The 16,690-nt window shown below is 45.4% G+C and overlaps 1 protein-coding gene across 1 annotated transcript; it reads left to right on the forward strand.

Moving 5' to 3' along the window:
• The first annotated feature begins 295 nt into the window (after nucleotides 1-295).
• Nucleotides 296-13,264, forward strand: slc44a1b (solute carrier family 44 member 1b). The gene is made up of 17 exons (XM_053428391.1): nucleotides 296-523; nucleotides 939-1,232; nucleotides 1,508-1,597; nucleotides 3,309-3,451; nucleotides 3,765-3,901; nucleotides 5,568-5,661; nucleotides 5,799-5,968; nucleotides 6,280-6,369; nucleotides 6,469-6,626; nucleotides 6,767-6,953; nucleotides 7,145-7,313; nucleotides 8,611-8,767; nucleotides 8,852-8,935; nucleotides 9,008-9,145; nucleotides 9,344-9,580; nucleotides 12,115-12,210; nucleotides 13,023-13,264. The coding sequence occupies exons 1-17, from the start codon at nucleotides 296-298 to the stop codon at nucleotides 13,044-13,046; spliced, it is 2,496 nt and encodes an 831-aa protein (XP_053284366.1). The 3' UTR covers nucleotides 13,047-13,264.
• Nucleotides 13,265-16,690: the final 3,426 nt, after the last annotated feature.

Below are 16,690 nucleotides of genomic sequence, written 5' to 3' on the forward strand. Positions count from 1 at the left end.
CAATAGGACAAAAGATCTCTGTTCTGACTGCAGCTGATCAGACCCACGATGCTGCTGCTGTCCTCAATCTGACAAGAACACCCAGACCTTCAGGACCCTCTACATCCCCCCAGGACCTGAAAACACCCTTCAGGACACCCAGACCTTCAGGACCCTCTACATCCCCCCAGGACCTGAAAACACCCTTCAGGACACCCAGACCTTCAGGACCCTCTACATCCCCCCAGGACCTGAAAACACCCTCAGGACACCAAGTCACTTCTGGACCCTCCTCATCCCCTCTTGACCGTCCAACATGAACCCAAAGCGTTGGTCCTACAGCTCTCAGCAGCAGATTCGCCTCAGGAGACAGGTAAAGTGTGTTTGTGTCTTTGTGAGGCTCCAGATCCATGAGGTCGACCTGGAGGTTACCAGGAAGGAAGTGGTGTCCACTCTTTCCCTGATCATGGTTCGAGTCACAGGATGCATCAGCACCGTGTCAGGGTTCGGCTCCACAGACACATTTTGGTTCGATACCATCACTGTGAGGACATTTTGTCTGGTCCTCACAACTTCAGTGGGCTGTTTGAAGGTTACGACTTGATGTTGGGTTAGAATCTGGTTTACGTCAGTTAGGAGCTAGTGAATGTATAATGTCTGTAAAACTACAGAGACGTGCGTGTGCTGTGTGTGTGCGTGTTTGCTGTCTAATCAATACTAATGAGGAGGCATTGTTGACTGTCAAAGTAAAAGTCATTTATTTACTGACCGGAAGTAAAACAGTACAAAATAAAAGTCCAGACACAAAGTGAGCAACGGCGCCAGTTGTGAACGGTCTCAACGCAGTGGTCATTTCCGGTAATGCAGCTACACGGACTGCGCATGCGCAATGAGATGAATGGCCGCTGCACCTGACTCACCGGGAACACTGATCCCCGTTAATCCCGCTCCGGTACCAGGAGGCACCGACAGTATCATGCTCAGCGGGCCGGAGCGCTTCTTCTGACCGTCGGGACCGTCTCCGCTCCGGGCTCGGCCTCCGGGGGCTGTCCGTGTCGTCCCCCCGCCTGTCGGGCTGCATTCCCCGCTGCTGCTGCGCTGAAGCTCCGGGAGGCTCCGGGCGCGTCCACCCTGACTGCAATGGGATGCTGCGGGAGCGCGGAGGTAAGCACGGCCCGGCCCGGCCCGGCCCGGCCCGGCCCGGCCCGGCCCGGTACTCCTGCCCGGTGCCCTTCCGCAGATCCCCGGGGCGTGTTAGTGTTGGAACGGGAGAGCGATCCCGGGAGCAGAGCGGGCCGAGCCGGGATTAGAGCCAGGAGCTGTAATCCAATTAGCTCCTCCCGGGGACAGGCGGGTCACCGGGCCCTGGTACCGGAGCCGCCATGTCGGCTCCCCGTAAACAAACCGTTCAGTGCAGTTCCGAACCGAACTAACATGGCCGAGGGTGTGCGGGGTGTAGACCGGCTCGGCCCGGTCCTGCAGGACCCGGCTCAGCGTGACCGTGTGGCCGTGTTTGTGTGTGTTTCAGCGGACAAAGAGAGAGTGGAGACCGCTGGAGGACCGGAGCTGCACCGACCTGCCCTGGTTCCTCCTGTTCACCGTCTTCTGTGTCGGAATGGTAACAACAGCCGGCCACCTGTACTACTGCTGAGACTGTCATAGTACCGTCATAGTACTGTGGTAGTACTGTGATAGTACTCTGATAATACTGTCATAGTAATGTGATAATACTGTCTTAGTACTGTGACAGGACTGTCATAGTACCGTCATAGTACTGTGGTAGTACTGTGATAGTACTCTGATAATACTGTCATAGTAATGTGATAATACTGTCTTAATACTGTGACAGTACTTTCATAGTACAGTGATAACACTGATAATAGTGTCATAGTACTGTGATAATACTCTGATGATACTGTCATAGTAATGTGATAATACTGTCTTAGTACTGTGACAGTACTGTCATAGTACAGTGATAACAATGTGATGAGACTGATAATAGTGTCATAGTACTGGGATAATACTCTGATGATACTTTCATTACTGTTGTAGTACTGAGATAGCTCTGTCTTAGTACTGTGATGACACTGATAATACTGTCACAGTACTGTGATGATACTGTGATACAGTTTGACATTTACCTATTCACACACAGTCATACAGTGCAACTATGATAGTACTCTCAAAGTAATACCACAGTATTATCAGTACTATGATCTTGTTATTATAGTAATATCACAGTACTATGACAGTACTATTAGCGGGCCATTTGGGGTACAGCATCTTGCCCAAGGAAACTTCAGCAGATGGTTTCTAACCGCAGACCTTCTGCTTGGATGACGACCGCTCTACCTCTCAGCCGGATGTGGCTGGGCTGTCAAAATACTGATTATACTGAGATAGTAATGTCATAGTACTTTGGTAATACTGTAATTATAACATCATAGTACTGATAATACTGTGATCTTGGAATTTCAGTGTAAACAGAACCGTGTTTATTCAGTTCTGGTTACTGTTGATGAGTCATGTGACGCAGCAGTGAACACTGATCCAGATACAGTTACAGACCAGTCAGTTACAGACCAGTCAGTTACCAATAAGTTAGTTACCAGCAAGTCAGTTACAGACCAGTCAGTTATTTATCAGTCAGTTACTGATCAGTCAGTCAGTTATTTATCAGTCAGTTACTAACCAACCAGTCACTTACCGATCAGTGAGTTGTTGATCAGTCAGTTACTGATCAGTCAGTAACCGATCAGTCAGTTACAGATCAGTCAGTTACTGATCAGTCAGTTGTTGATCAGTCAGTTACTGATCAGTCAGTAACCGATCAGTCAGTTACAGATCAGTCAGTTACTGATCAGTCAGTTGTTGATCAGTCAGTTACTGATCAGTCAGTTACCGATCAGTTAGTTACCAGTCAGTTAGTTATTTATCAGTCAGTTACTGATCAGTCACTCAGTTATTTATCAGTCAGTTATTGATCAGTCAGTCAGTTATTTCTCAGTCAGTCAGTTATTTATCAGTCAGTTACAGATCAGTCAGTCAGTTATTTATCAGTCAGTTAGTGATCAGTGAGTTACCGACCAGTCAGTTATTTATCAGTCAGTTACAGATCAGCCAGTCAGTTACAGATCAGTCAGTCAGCTATTTATCAGTCAGTTACAGATCACCAGTCAGTTATTTATCAGTCAGTTACTGCACAGGTTCCAGTCTGTGATGCAGAGTGGATTAAACTGTATTAATGATTTAATGGCTTAATGGCTCCTGTGTTTGGATTGTGTCTGTGGTGAATCCGTGTGGTCACTGACACTTGTGATGTCACGTAGGGGAGCATCTGTGGCTTCACCATCGTGACGGGCGGCGCCGCCCGCCTGGTGCTGGGATACGACAGCTACGGGAACACGTGCGGTCGACGCAACGAGCCGATCGAAGACGTGCGGCTCAGCGGCCTCGACCACACCGACAGGAAGTGAGTGTGTCTGTGTTCAAGGTCACTGACCTGAGGCCTCTGTCCTGATCTCCCTGATGATCAATCAATATTGATTACGGTTTTAATCAAAGCTATCGATGTAGATGAATTAATACTTTATGAATAGTGATGAGGGCTTTGGACGATAATGATCTCTTGATATCATGTTGATGTTTGTCGTCATTTGAAACTGACGATTTAATCATTTCTGAGTCTGACAGGGACGACTTCCCGCTCTTATTGTGAAAAAGGTCGTGAAGGGACCTGATGGAACCTCCGGTGCCCTTTCGTGACCCCTTGCTCTCTGCTGCAGGTTCGTCTTCTTCCTGGATCCCTGCAACGTGGACATTGTTCAGAGGAAAATCAAGTCCATGGCCGTGTGTGTGTCTCTGTGTCCGAGCGATGAGCTGAAGACGTACCAGGACCTGAAGATGTTTGCCATGCTCAACGGTGAGGTCATCACTGTCACATGACTCAAATGGCGCCACAAGACGCGTCTAACCCTAACCCCCCCAGACACACAGTAACACACACACTTTTCTCTCTATAGTTGTGAGGACACTCATTGGCAGAATGCATTTGCCAGGTCCTTACCGAACCTTAACTATCACTTCTAAATGCCTAAACCTAGTTCTAACCCTAAAACCAAGTCCCAACCCTCAATCAAGTCAGAATGTCCTCATAAGGATGGTTTTGAACCAGAATAGGTCCTGGTAACTATAGATATACACACAGAGTAACACACACACACACACAGTAACAATGGCCACCCTGTGTTTCAGTCGTGTTGCCGGTGCCACTCGGATCCGTTTTTCGTCCGTCAGCTTTGACTCAGTTCACTGTTGAAACGTGACTGACGTCTTGGTCATGTGACCTCCTTCTGGAAGCCATGTTGTTTATGAAAGGAGCCACTGTTACAGTTTGTTAACTTCAGCAGAGTCAGCTGAGAGCTTTCAAAATAAAAGCGGCTAAAGTGACGATCAGCTTCAGTTTGCAGTGAACTCAGTGACGTACAGGAAACTGGATCACTGACACCGGAGGAAACTTAAAAACTTTTCTGATTTGGTGGATGACAACAGAGATATGACATAATCAGGAAGTGATGTCACACTCATTCAGTGAGAACTCTGAGGATGATGATGTTGATCCATACGTTTATAAACACTTTCAGTCACGTCCCTGATCGAGCTTTGTGATTGGTTCTGGAGGTTAGGGTTGCAAAGCTGCGGAACATTTTCGGGAACTTTCCGGACACTTTCCATGAGAAGTTAAGCTCGTGAATTTTGTGAATTTTGAAAAAAAATACTACACAAATTAAACGCTGGGCAATAAAAACATCATTGAAAACTCTATTTTAAAGATGTATGGAATGCAGCACACGCTGCACTGTGCATTTCTCCATCACATGCACTGATACTTCCCAGCATCCTTCACTCTACAGCAGGGCTATTGAGGCCTGCTGTAGTGTGCAGGACTAGTCAGGTAAGTTTCAATGATATTAATGGGGAAAATATATTAACATGCTGATTGAGGATGGTTCATCTGTTCATCTAACCTCTTTCTAATCATTTCTCCATCAATTGTAAAATATTTTTATTTTCCATTCCAATTGTTTGGCCAACTATTTATATCTCTGGCATTGCATTAGTGTTTTTTTAAAAAGCTTTTTCTCATCTTATTCTACAGAACAATTCAACGTGCACTATCTCATGTGTGGAGACATGTCACCTCAGCCAATGTAGAAGGAAAGGCTGTGTACATTTATGAATACTGTGCAAAGACCTATGTTAAGAACTAAGACACTAAGATGCAGAAGCATATAGTCAAGTGCCCAAAGTTTCCTCAGGGCTCAAATCCGCCTATGACAAAACAACATGTTTATATTTATGTCTGTATATGACAAGGTAAATACAGTTAGTATAAATTACCCACAACACTTCCAGTTTATTCCCGTTAATTCCTGTATATTCCCGAATATTCCTGTTAATTACCATGGAAAGTTTCCAACTTAGAATTTCCCCGGAATTTTGAAATCCTACTGGAGGTGCTCAATAAAAATGACGTCATGAGGGTGTGGGCGGAGCCTAATGTGTCATGTGTCATGTGTCTGTTCCAGGTTCTGAGCTGTGTTCCTACGAGTTAGCGGCTCATAAATATCCTGGTCTACCTGAGAGGTTCTCTAAATGTCCCAAACTTCCTGTTCCACCCAGGTGTGTCCAGCGCTGACCTCTGACCTCGCTACACTTCATTCAATATTTTCAGTGTTTTCAATGTTTCTTTTAAACACTCTATATAGAAGAATCAGAGGTCTACCAGATGACCTCTGAACTCTGACCTCTCTCCACAGTAAGCCGCTGCCGGTGTTTAACCGCTGCACTCCGATGGATATTTCCTGTTATACGAAGTTTGCAGAGGCCGTGGTGACGTTTGTGGGAGACAGCAGTTTTCTGCACCGACTGATCGCTGGCGTCGCTGCGAGTAAAGAGATCATCGTGGGACTGTGCGTGCTAGCGCTGGGTGAGGACGTCAGGTCGTGTCCATATGAAGTGACACATCCATCAGCATCTCCTCCCTCATTATTGGGACAGTGGTCTCTTCCCTGTTTTCAATAGAAAACATTACTAAATCAATATTTATTGATGATGATGAAGAATAAAAAAAAAAACACGTTTTAATCATAGTAATTCTGAGCTGTGTGAAGTGTCATACATCACACAAGTGACATAACAATCGTGGACGTGACTTCACGTGTCATGGAGAGCGTTTCAAAAACAAAACCACGTGACTCACTGAGACCTTTCTTCTGACCTTTGAGCTCTTTCTTCCAGTCCTCTCCATGATCCTCATGGTGATCATCAGATACATCTCTGCCGTCCTCGTCTGGATCCTCACCTCTCTGGTGGTCCTCGGATCGCTCGGTGAGGTCACATGACATGGAAATCCTCTATTCAGTATTAAATCTGTTCTGTGTCTTTAAGACGACAAACGCTGAGTCACTTATGTGTTTGTTGTGTCAGCCGGAACCAGCGTCCTCTGGTGGCTCTACATCGACCACCGGCTGTACGGAAACGACACCTCCCCCAAAGTGCGGAAGGAGGCGAGAGAAGAGGGGGAGATCAGTAGAGACAGCGGCCAGGCGCTGCTCGTCTACGCTGTCGCCGCCACCGTCTTCACCGTATGTCCCACAGCCACAATTTGATGCTTATCTCATCATCTCATCTTCAGCTTCCATCTGCTCTGTGCTTGCTCTGTTGTGGATGAAATGCACCCTGGGAGTCTTTGTTGACATCTTTCTTACACTCGACACTGTTCCAGATCATCCTGCTGCTGCTGATGCTCTTCATGAGGAAACGAGTGGCGCTGACCATCGCTCTGTTCCACGTGGCAGGAAAAGTCTTCATCCACCTCCCCCTCCTCACCCTGCAGCCCTTCGTCACCTTCCTCGCTCTCCTGCTCTTCTGGATCTACTGGATCCTGGTCCTGCTTTTCCTGGGAACCAGTGGTATGAATCACATGTCGCAAACATGGCTAAGATCACGTCACAAAGATTCTTCTTGATTAGATTGATGATGAGGCTCGACTTTCTCTGTTTGAGAGGGAACAACAGTAAACTCGATGATTTTAGAAACATTCTGCCCTCTGCTGGTGATCAGACTGAACTGTCTGTCCCCTCTGGGTCCTGGTCTTCTGCAGGAAACCCGGTCCAGAATGAGGAGACAGGTTTGACGGAGTTCAGACTGACAGGTCCTCTTCAGTACCTCATCTGGTATCATGCCGTGGGTCTGGTCTGGATCAGTGAGTTCATCCTGGCCTGTCAGCAGATGACTGTGGCTGGAGCTGTGGTCACGTACTACTTCACCAGGTGAGTCCACCTGGAATACATCGGTACTACCCCTGAACACACCTGTATACTACACTTGTACACACCTGTACTACAGCTGCTCTACCGCTGTAACACATCTGTAATACACTTGTTTTTTGTAGTAGTTGAGGTGAAGGGCAGACGTTGCACCTTGTTAAGATCTACGACACAAATTGTGATTTGTTAACATGGGCTGGATTCTTGTTAGTGTTGATGACCACTCAAAGCACTTTACAGTATAGTTTGCCATTCACCAGTTCACAGACACATTCATACAGAGTCTCTATTAGCAGCATGTTTTTCCATGCGGGGCAGTTCAGGGCTCAGCATCTTGCTCAAGGACACTTCAGAATGCAGATGTGGAAGACTGGGGATCGAACCGCCGACCTTTTGGTTGGAGGACGACTGCTCCAGCCACAACCGACCAAATATGATTTGATTGATGATTGATTGTACACACTTTTACTACAGCTGTAATACACGTTCCACACTTCATTACATTACATTTCATTTAGCTGAGGGAACAAACCCAAAACAACAAGAACCATGTTAGTACATTAACTACAAGTTCTACATATAAGTACAACTAAACTTAAACATCATCTTCTGAAGAGATGTGTCTTCAGTCTGGAGGAAGATGTGTGGACTTTCTGTCCTCATGTCCATGTGGAGCTGGTTCCATATTAGGAGTCAGGACAGCAAACTGTCCCTCACAGTGAGGGAGCAGCTGATTGGCCGATGCAGAGCAGTGGGGACGGTGTGTAACGTTTGACCAGGTCTTGGATTTAGAATGGACCTGATCCGTTCACAGCACGGTACCAAGTACTAGGGTTTTGAAATGGAGGCGACCAACCACTGGTAACCAGTGAAGGGAGCGGAGGAGTGTGAGTGAACGCAGGTTAAAGACCAGTGGAGCTGCTGGTTTCTGGATGAGCTGCAGAGGTCGGAGGGCAGCAGCAGGTCGACCTGCCAGGAGGGGGGGCAGTAGTCTAGCTGCGAGATGATCAGAGCCTGGACCAGAACCTGGACCAGAACCTTTGCATCCTTCTGAGTGAAGAGGGGGCGTGTTCTCCTGATGTTGTACAGCATGAATCTACAGGAACGTGTTGTTACAGTAATGTTGGCAGTAAGGGAGAGTTGGATGTCTACACTACACCTGTAACACACCTGTAACACACCTGTAACATGTAGTTGACTCCAACAATTGTCTGTCAGGGCAGGAGAACGAGAGGGATATCAAACCATAGGGCTGATGGTGAATTGTGGTCTCTGAGAAACAAACCACTTTACGTTGCAGGGACAAGAACCGTCTCACGATGACCCCGATCCTGTCGTCTGTCGCGAGGCTGGTCCGGTACCACTTAGGCACCGTGGCTAAAGGATCCTTCATCATCACGCTGGTCAAGATCCCTCGACTCATCCTCATGTACATCCACAACCAGCTGAAAGGAAAGGTACAAATCCACTTTACTTACACCAAACTGCTGAAGTGCTGACTGACCTTCAGACTGATCTGATTGTTTCATGTGGCGCTTCAGGAGAACGTCTGCGCTCGCTGTCTGCTGAAGACGTGCATCTGTTGTCTGTGGTGTTTGGAGAAGTGCCTCAACTATCTCAATCAGGTAAGAACCAACCAGCTCGTCTGGTTTTACTGTCACGCTCTCACTTCTCTCACCAGGGTTCTTATTTCCCAGAATGCATATGCAGCCACAGCGATCAACGGCACCAGTTTCTGCACGTCTGCACGCGACGCCTTCGTGATCCTGGTGGAGAACGCTCTGCGTGTCGCCACAATCAACGCCATAGGAGACTTTGTGCTCTTCCTTGGGAAGGTGAGGAGTTTGTTCATCCACTGAAAATGTTTGTACAGTTGGTTTGACAGCAGCCGCATCTTGGAGTTTATGACAGAATATACTCTGTCATCAACCCGCCCCTCTTTTAGATAAATGGTTGAGATGAGCGCTCTGATTGGTTTGTTGTCAGTTCATCTTTGAGATCACCGACACTTCATGTCATAAATCTGGTCTCAGGTCCTGATTGTGACATCGACAGCATTCGCTGGCGTCCTCCTCCTCAACTACCAGAGGGATTATGCCGAGTGGCTTCTGCCGCTCATCATCGTGTGTCTCTTCTCCTTCCTGGTGGCGCACTGCTTCCTGTCCATCTTCGAGATCGTGGTGGACGTCCTATTCCTCTGCTTCGCCATCGACACCAAGTACAACGATGGAACTCCAGGAAAAGAGTTCTTCATGGACAAAGCTCTGATGGTGAGAACGTCCCACATGATGTGATGTAACCAGTGGTGTATAAAGTTTATTAGTATTTGAAAGCCATACTTGAGTAAAAGTACAGATATCTTACCTGAAAGTGACTTTGGTAAAAGTAAAAGTCACCCGTAAGAAAATGACTAGAGTAAAAGTCTTAAAGTAGCTCATATTAAATGTACTTAAGTATCAAAAGTATCTGGTGTTGAAGTGTACTTAAGGATCAAAAGTAAAAGTACAAGTACCAAACTTAAACATGCTAAGTGCTTTTTATGGTAGGCCTATAAAGACACAAGCAACCCAAAATTATTCTCATCAGGGTTTATTTCAACTGACAAAAATTCAACTAAAAAAAATATACATATAAGGTATATTTGTAAACATTTCAAACCCCAGATGCTGAGGTTCAAATAGTTTTGGACTAGTACATCTGATCTTCAAGGGACAACAAAGAACCAACCCAACAGATAAACAAGGGCCTCTTGTGTCTTCCTAAGATCACTATTAGACCACAGTATAACCACAATTCTTTTTGACTGTAAATATCACTACACATGGACCTTTCACTCTCTAATCAGTAGCAGGTATAATACACAATAAAAATACTGAACTAATAAAGACTGAGCTGAACCGAGCTCCTGCATGAGCACCTGGATGAATCTAAAGGATAAATGGATGGGGATTGAGCTCGTGTTGATTAAGTTCCTCCCCTTTGTACACACATCGCTACTCCCCATTGGATGGTTTAGTGAGGTCCTCAGATCGGCCCCTCCAGAGTCGGTCACGGACCTGGCGGAGCGCCGAGAAGACGATCGAACTGGACTATCTAGAGGAAGTAAAACTCGTAACAAGGTTTCCTCCGGACGCTTAGGGTCTCGCGCTGCCCCCCCTCAAAAGGGCAACGGCAAACACGCCGCCGGGCCTGGGCATCTCTAGCCTGGATGCCAGACGAACTTAGCCCCGCCCACAACATTTGAGGCCGGGAAGTTCGGTCTGGAGTCGCTCCGCTGGGGAGAAATTATGTCCGAACAGAAACTGTTCGGACCAATCAGATTGTCAGGGCGGGCTTTATACGATGATGGACAGATGATCAACAGTAACGTAATCAACCACGTCATCAAAGTGCGCTTAGGTTGAATGCCTGCCGCTGGCGAGCTGAGATGTGTAGATGCTGCATTTGAGTCTGTTTTAGAAGACATCGACAGCGCATTCATTTTGAAAGAGGAACACAGAACGTGGAGGCGACGCCAAAGCACCGCGCTAATCCCTATCGCGCCGGCGCTGGGCTGCTCACACCGGACACTGAAGCGACGCTGAACCGCCGGAGAGCGCTAATAATATCACCGTTGATCCAGTAGTATTCAAGCATTTACTTACTTGTTGCTCCAACATTAAGCAACAGCGTCCCAACATGTGTCTTTCTTGTGTTGTCTTTATACAACATGTTCCGAGGATCATACAACTCACTGCACTTCACTTCAATTATTAATTTAATGTCCTCCATGTTGAAGAACTGAAGAACTCAAGCCTATGTGGAGAATACGTAGCCCCCCCCCCCCCCCCCCCCCCCCCCCCCCCTCCCCCCCTCTCTTTATCTTTATCACTGCTTGTGTGGCTGCAGTGGATGGGCAGAGGGGGACATTTAATAATGTGTTTGGTCAAATTAAAACTCCAGAACAACAGAAGGGGAATTCAAAATATGAGATGCATATTTGATCATTTATATCATATAAAATATGTCATCAATATCGTTTAAAATCATTTTTCAGTGTGTTTCCTGTCGCGATCGGTCGCGTCAAGCGCAAAAAGTAGAATCGACCCCGAAACGATCGCTGCACGGCGCGAGGCAGCCGGTGGGACCCGACCACAGGTTTAACATGGGAGTGGATGGGAGCCAGCTGTTCTTTAAGGCTTAGCGCTAACTCACAATGAGTCGCTTAACATACGTCACATACTACGTTGCTCTGATTGGTTGTAGGTCTATCCAATTGAGACAATAGGCATTTTGTTTTCTGGTTCGGTTGAAACACGCCCCATAACCCTAACCCAATGGAGCGGTCTCTGACTCACATTCTGACTAGAACTGTGAGTCTGACAACGTCAGGCTAGCGCATCTCCCGAGGAAGGGAGAATGCGAGTGAGCGAGAGAGAGAGAGAGAGAGAGAGAGAGAGGTGCGCACGTTGTTCCTCCGCTGCTCAAGTAACGAGCCAGTTTTGAGAATATAAGAACTATAAAGTACAGAAATTTGTGTTCAAATGTAGCGAGTAAAAGTAAAAAGTCGTCATGAAATTAAATACTCAAGTAAAGTACAGATATGTGAAAAATCTTCTTAAGTACTTCCCACCACTAGATGTAGCAGGAAGCAAAGTCTTATTAATCGTGTTATTATGATGAATAATTTATAACCAGCAGGTTTATAAAAAATCTGCCATCTTTGTTTTCCTTGTTCATTCTGATCATGAGCCGACATGTCATCATCTGAATTGAAGAGAATTGTGGGACTCCCTCTCTTTGCCCCCCCCCCCTCCCCCTGCAGGAGTTCGTGGAGAGCAGCCGGAGGTTGGAGCGGGTGGAGCGTGGGCGGAGCCGGGTGAAGGAGGCGGTGTCTGAGGGGGCAGAGATGAAGCCCATGGTGAGTGACAGTGGCGGTCGAGGGGGCGCGGCCAGGCAGAAGACTTCATCAGAGGAGGTGGGGGTAGGGCTGGAGGGGGGTGGGGGGGGATGGGAGGAGCTTCAGGAGTTCCAGGTGTACTACCTTCTGGTGGGGATTCTGGTGGACTGGGTGCTGACAGAGCAGAGCAGCATCGTCCTCTGTCTCAGCGAGGACGTCGTCCTCTTCCTCTGCATTTACCTGCCCACCTCCACCCTCTTCCTGTTCGTCAGCCTGCTGCGCACACCAAGCCCCGCCCCCTCTGCCAACAATGCCAAATCAGCCGCCGTCACCGCCGCCTGCTGAAAGACGTTTGCTAACAGATGCATGCTAACAGATGAATGGATGAACACTGATGCATGCTAACCCTTCATTATCATCTTCATCACTGACTCTGTTTCTAGTTTTTTATTTTTACATCCTTTATTTTTGTATATTTTATTTTGTAATTCCATTTCCTGTGTCTTTGAGCATAAATTCTCACCATCGTGCTTTAAAGAGAGGAAGGACGCAGCAGATGTCTTCCCGGATTCTGGTCTAAAAACACTGAGCACTGTCATCATCTGGAGGTCCAGCAGAGGGCGCTCTGTGAGTCTGCTGCGTCTCAGCTTCTCCTCATGTTTAAAATACGTCCAGGCTGAGGTCATGGGGTCAAGAGGTCACAAACTCTCCGGTCGTTACACATTTGAAAATGTGATGCTGGACTCATGACCTTCAGTCCTGCTGGTTTTAAACACCTTGCTACCCATAATGCTCTGCTCTCACCCCTGTGGCCCTGGTGTTTTGTGTTTCAGGCTCCGGGGACGAGTTCAGCTTGACCAAAATCAGAGGGAATAAAAACGAGAGACATTCCAGAAGTTTATTTTTCCAGGTGTAACATGTTTACTATGGTTTCACTCCAGGGAAAACAATATTTTAATAAGAAACTGTAAAAACGTAACGATGACGCACTTTATACCGAAGCGCTGCAGATTTTAAACCTGCTGATGCATTTTTTCGTAGTGATGTCTTTTTTTATAAACTCACCCTGAACTCATTGCTCACAGTTTGATTTTGTTCTGGAGAAACCTGCTGGTTGCTGACACGCACCTGGACTCCATGTTGGATCTGGAGCGTTGTGATGTCATCAGAGGGGCGGAGTCTGTGCACAGGACCTGCAGCCATAAAGCTCTGCGTCTTATTGGTGGATAGATACAGATAAATGATCATTAGATGAGACTGGGCCGTCAGTTTGATGTCACATTCTTCAGTAGTAAAGTAATCATAATATCTTATCTTTTATCTTAATACCAGATTGTACAAGTACTACAAATAAAGGTATTTTTTCTGCAGTACTATAGTCAACCCTCAAGTAAAAGTACCTGAAAACTACTTGAAAACTAAAAACGTGGATGAATCGTGAATGTGTCTGATTCATCAGCTGATACGTTGCCACAGAAACTAAATCTGAAGATTGAACTGAAATGTGATTGGTCGTTGACCTCAGGGACATCTGTGGCAGACTCCGCCTCCACCAGAGGTTGTTGACCTCTCGTCCTCAGGTGGGGCAGACAGTGTGTGGGCGGAGCTTCCTGTGGAGGTGACAGCTGAGTTGAGCAATAACACAAACTGCATCATGTGACATCAACAACAACGATAAGTCTTCCTGCTTCTGTTTCATCGACACGCCCCAGGTCGATGATGTGTCAGTGACTCCACAGAGTTCAGCATCTCTGATTGGCCAACACAGGACTGACCAGATCGTCCAATCAGAGTCTCCTGATGTCCAGTTGAAAGTTTAGAAGAAATCCAGTAAGTGAACCTTTGAGTGGCAGGAGTCAGTTCCTGATGAATCCTGAAGGACGACCTCTGAGTCCAGGTGTCCGCCTTCCAGACTCCGCCCACCAGCTGTGTACAAACCTCACGACGGATGAGCTGATTGGCTGATTCTGCCCCAATCCCACGTGTGTTGAATCACAGATCAATGTTCAGTGTTTGATTTTCATAACCTCGGATATAAAACAATTCCCAGAAATCTCTGAGACTCACAGCTGGGGAAGCCAATTGTCTCAGAATAATTATTATAATCCAAGAATCGCAGCAGTGATTGGATGATCTGCGCCCCCTGCTGTTCATCAGCAGCAGAGCAGAAGACGAGATGTGGCTCACTTCGTGTTTTAATGTGAGTTTGGATTCAGTTTGATGAAGGAGTTGTTTACACATGTTCTGACTTTTGGCTGCAGCTGATTGGCCGCAGCTGATCAGCTCTGCAGGAGACAATGTGATGGTTTTCAGGCCGCGACTGTTCCCATCACCCCCCTCTACTGGCTGAGTGAGGGTGACACATCTGACGCCTGTTTCACAGCTGATCTGAGACATGTTCACATGAATCACGCTATTGTGGTGAACAAGTGTTCATGTCGTTGACACGGAGGTCACATGACCCCGAGCACGACCACTAACTGCACTAAAGATGAATTCATTCAGTCAGTTTCAAGTAGTTTAGTATTGTGAACACAAACACACACACAAACACAAACACACACATTCATGTTCAAGCTCCTGAAAAAACAAATCAACAAATCTTTAATTGGGATCATGTGACTCCTGTCGTCAGGCAGATTTCACAGCAGGAAGAAAAGAGTTTAATTCAAACATCAGATAAACATAATGAATGTTTGTTTTTTTAAGGTCTGGAAATGACCTTTGACTTTTTATTCAAAAATCCATCCCATAATTAATACATTTTCCTGTAAATTAGTTTAAAAAGCATTACTGAAATTATTTCAATTAAATATCACAATAAATGTTTGTTTATTGATCAGCTCATGATTTTAGATTGAAAGGTTTTTTACAGTAGCCCATAGTGGACAAACTACACCTTTTGAGTTTCTTTGACAACTGAAGCTACCACAGGTTCTCTTTTATAACCGGAAGGGGGGTGTGAGCTGAGGGGTGTTCACCTGCAACATGACAACTCACCACTAGATGTCACTACCTTCGACACGATGAACCTTTAAACCTTGTATTTAAACCTTGAATTGACATTAGTTAGAAACGAGTCGTTTTAATCCTCCACAATAAAACGTGTGACATGTTTACTGATGGTCAAAGATCAGGTCATCCAATCAAAACCTGTGTTACAGGATCAGCGTAGCTACAACTGGAACTCTAACTCATGTAATAGATATTTTATCTAGGACCTGATTAAGCTGACATAAGCAATGCTACTTTTCATGTAGTCTGGCTAACGTTAGCATGTTTTGATGTTGTTAGTGATTCTGTGAATTTTTACATCGTAATCATTAAGATAAAAACATCTGTAAATAGGTCAGATATTAGCAAGCTAATGCTACCTCTGTCAGTTAGCAACACAACCGTTAGTGTGTTCAGTAACATTTCCATTTAATTTTGTTATCATCAATCACAAGATAGATCATGGCCTTGTTCACATCTGGTTCACACCTGGTTCACACCTGGTTCACACCTGGTATGAACATGTGGCCCCACACGTGTCTCGTGATCCGATCTCTATCGGCTCAATACAAACATCATTTCTGGTCACGAAAACCAAAAGAAGCAGAAAGAGGAAGAGAGACTTGTCAGAATGAATCTGAAAAAAAGATTTCATCAGTCTAATGAAAGTTTGAATCATTATCAGCTGATCAGTGTTGATATCCACATGTTAATTCCAGGTGTGAAGGATCTTTATATATTATCTATTATTTATATATTATATAAGACCTGAGAAACAAAACAGTTAGATATTTAAGTTCTATCAGACCGTTAACAATCTAAATAATGCCAGTGATGTTTTTAGATGTCATGACATTAGAAATGATAGCAGCACCAGTTGATATAAGGGTAGTTGAGTTTTTATCTGGACCTGGATCGTGCAGCAGGGGAGAAGAAGATGATACGAAGAAGTTCTCGATTCATCATCGGCTCTTAGAGAATTAGATCCGAGTGAATACTAATGGTTTATATATAGATATTTTTTGTGGTTATTAAAGTCTTTGATGAGCTGCTGCAACAACAGATAATAGGATATTATGGTATTCAGCATTCAATATCGTACAGATATCAAACCGTAGACTATTAAATAAATAAAATATTTTTTCTTTTATTTCAGAGGTCGTCAAACTTTTGGCTCAATCAGTTTAACGTAATCATATTTTTTTGTTATTACATTTATTTATTTGTCCCGATTAAGTTTTTATAAAATACGGATGTTGAAAAAATATTGTTTATATTGTTGAATTGAACTCTTTATTTCCTGCTGACCAATAAACTGCCTCAATTACTAACCAATCAGCACGCAGAGGGGAAGCTCTGCCTAGTTGGCAGGTGAGTCACCTTTGAGGCTCCAACCAATGGAGTCACGTTACCACATCGTACAGAGTTTTGTATTCATACTTTTTAATAAGTTCTAGCAGTAACGTCATGAACCAATCACAGACAAATAAACATCATTTCTACGACA

Source organism: Pleuronectes platessa, chromosome 8, assembly GCF_947347685.1.
Source record: "Pleuronectes platessa chromosome 8, fPlePla1.1, whole genome shotgun sequence".
NCBI lineage: Eukaryota > Metazoa > Chordata > Actinopteri > Pleuronectiformes > Pleuronectidae > Pleuronectes > Pleuronectes platessa.

Bases quoted from the DNA above. Each gene is read 5' to 3' on its own strand.
- slc44a1b (XM_053428391.1), top strand. From the start codon at position 296: ATGAACCCAAAGCGTTGGTCCTACAGCTCTCAGCAGCAGATTCGCCTC. The intron at 3,902-5,567 runs GTGAGGTCATCA...TGTCTGTTCCAG, and splicing joins GATGTTTGCCATGCTCAACG to GTTCTGAGCTGTGTTCCTAC. The intron at 7,314-8,610 runs GTGAGTCCACCT...TTTACGTTGCAG, and splicing joins GTCACGTACTACTTCACCAG to GGACAAGAACCGTCTCACGA.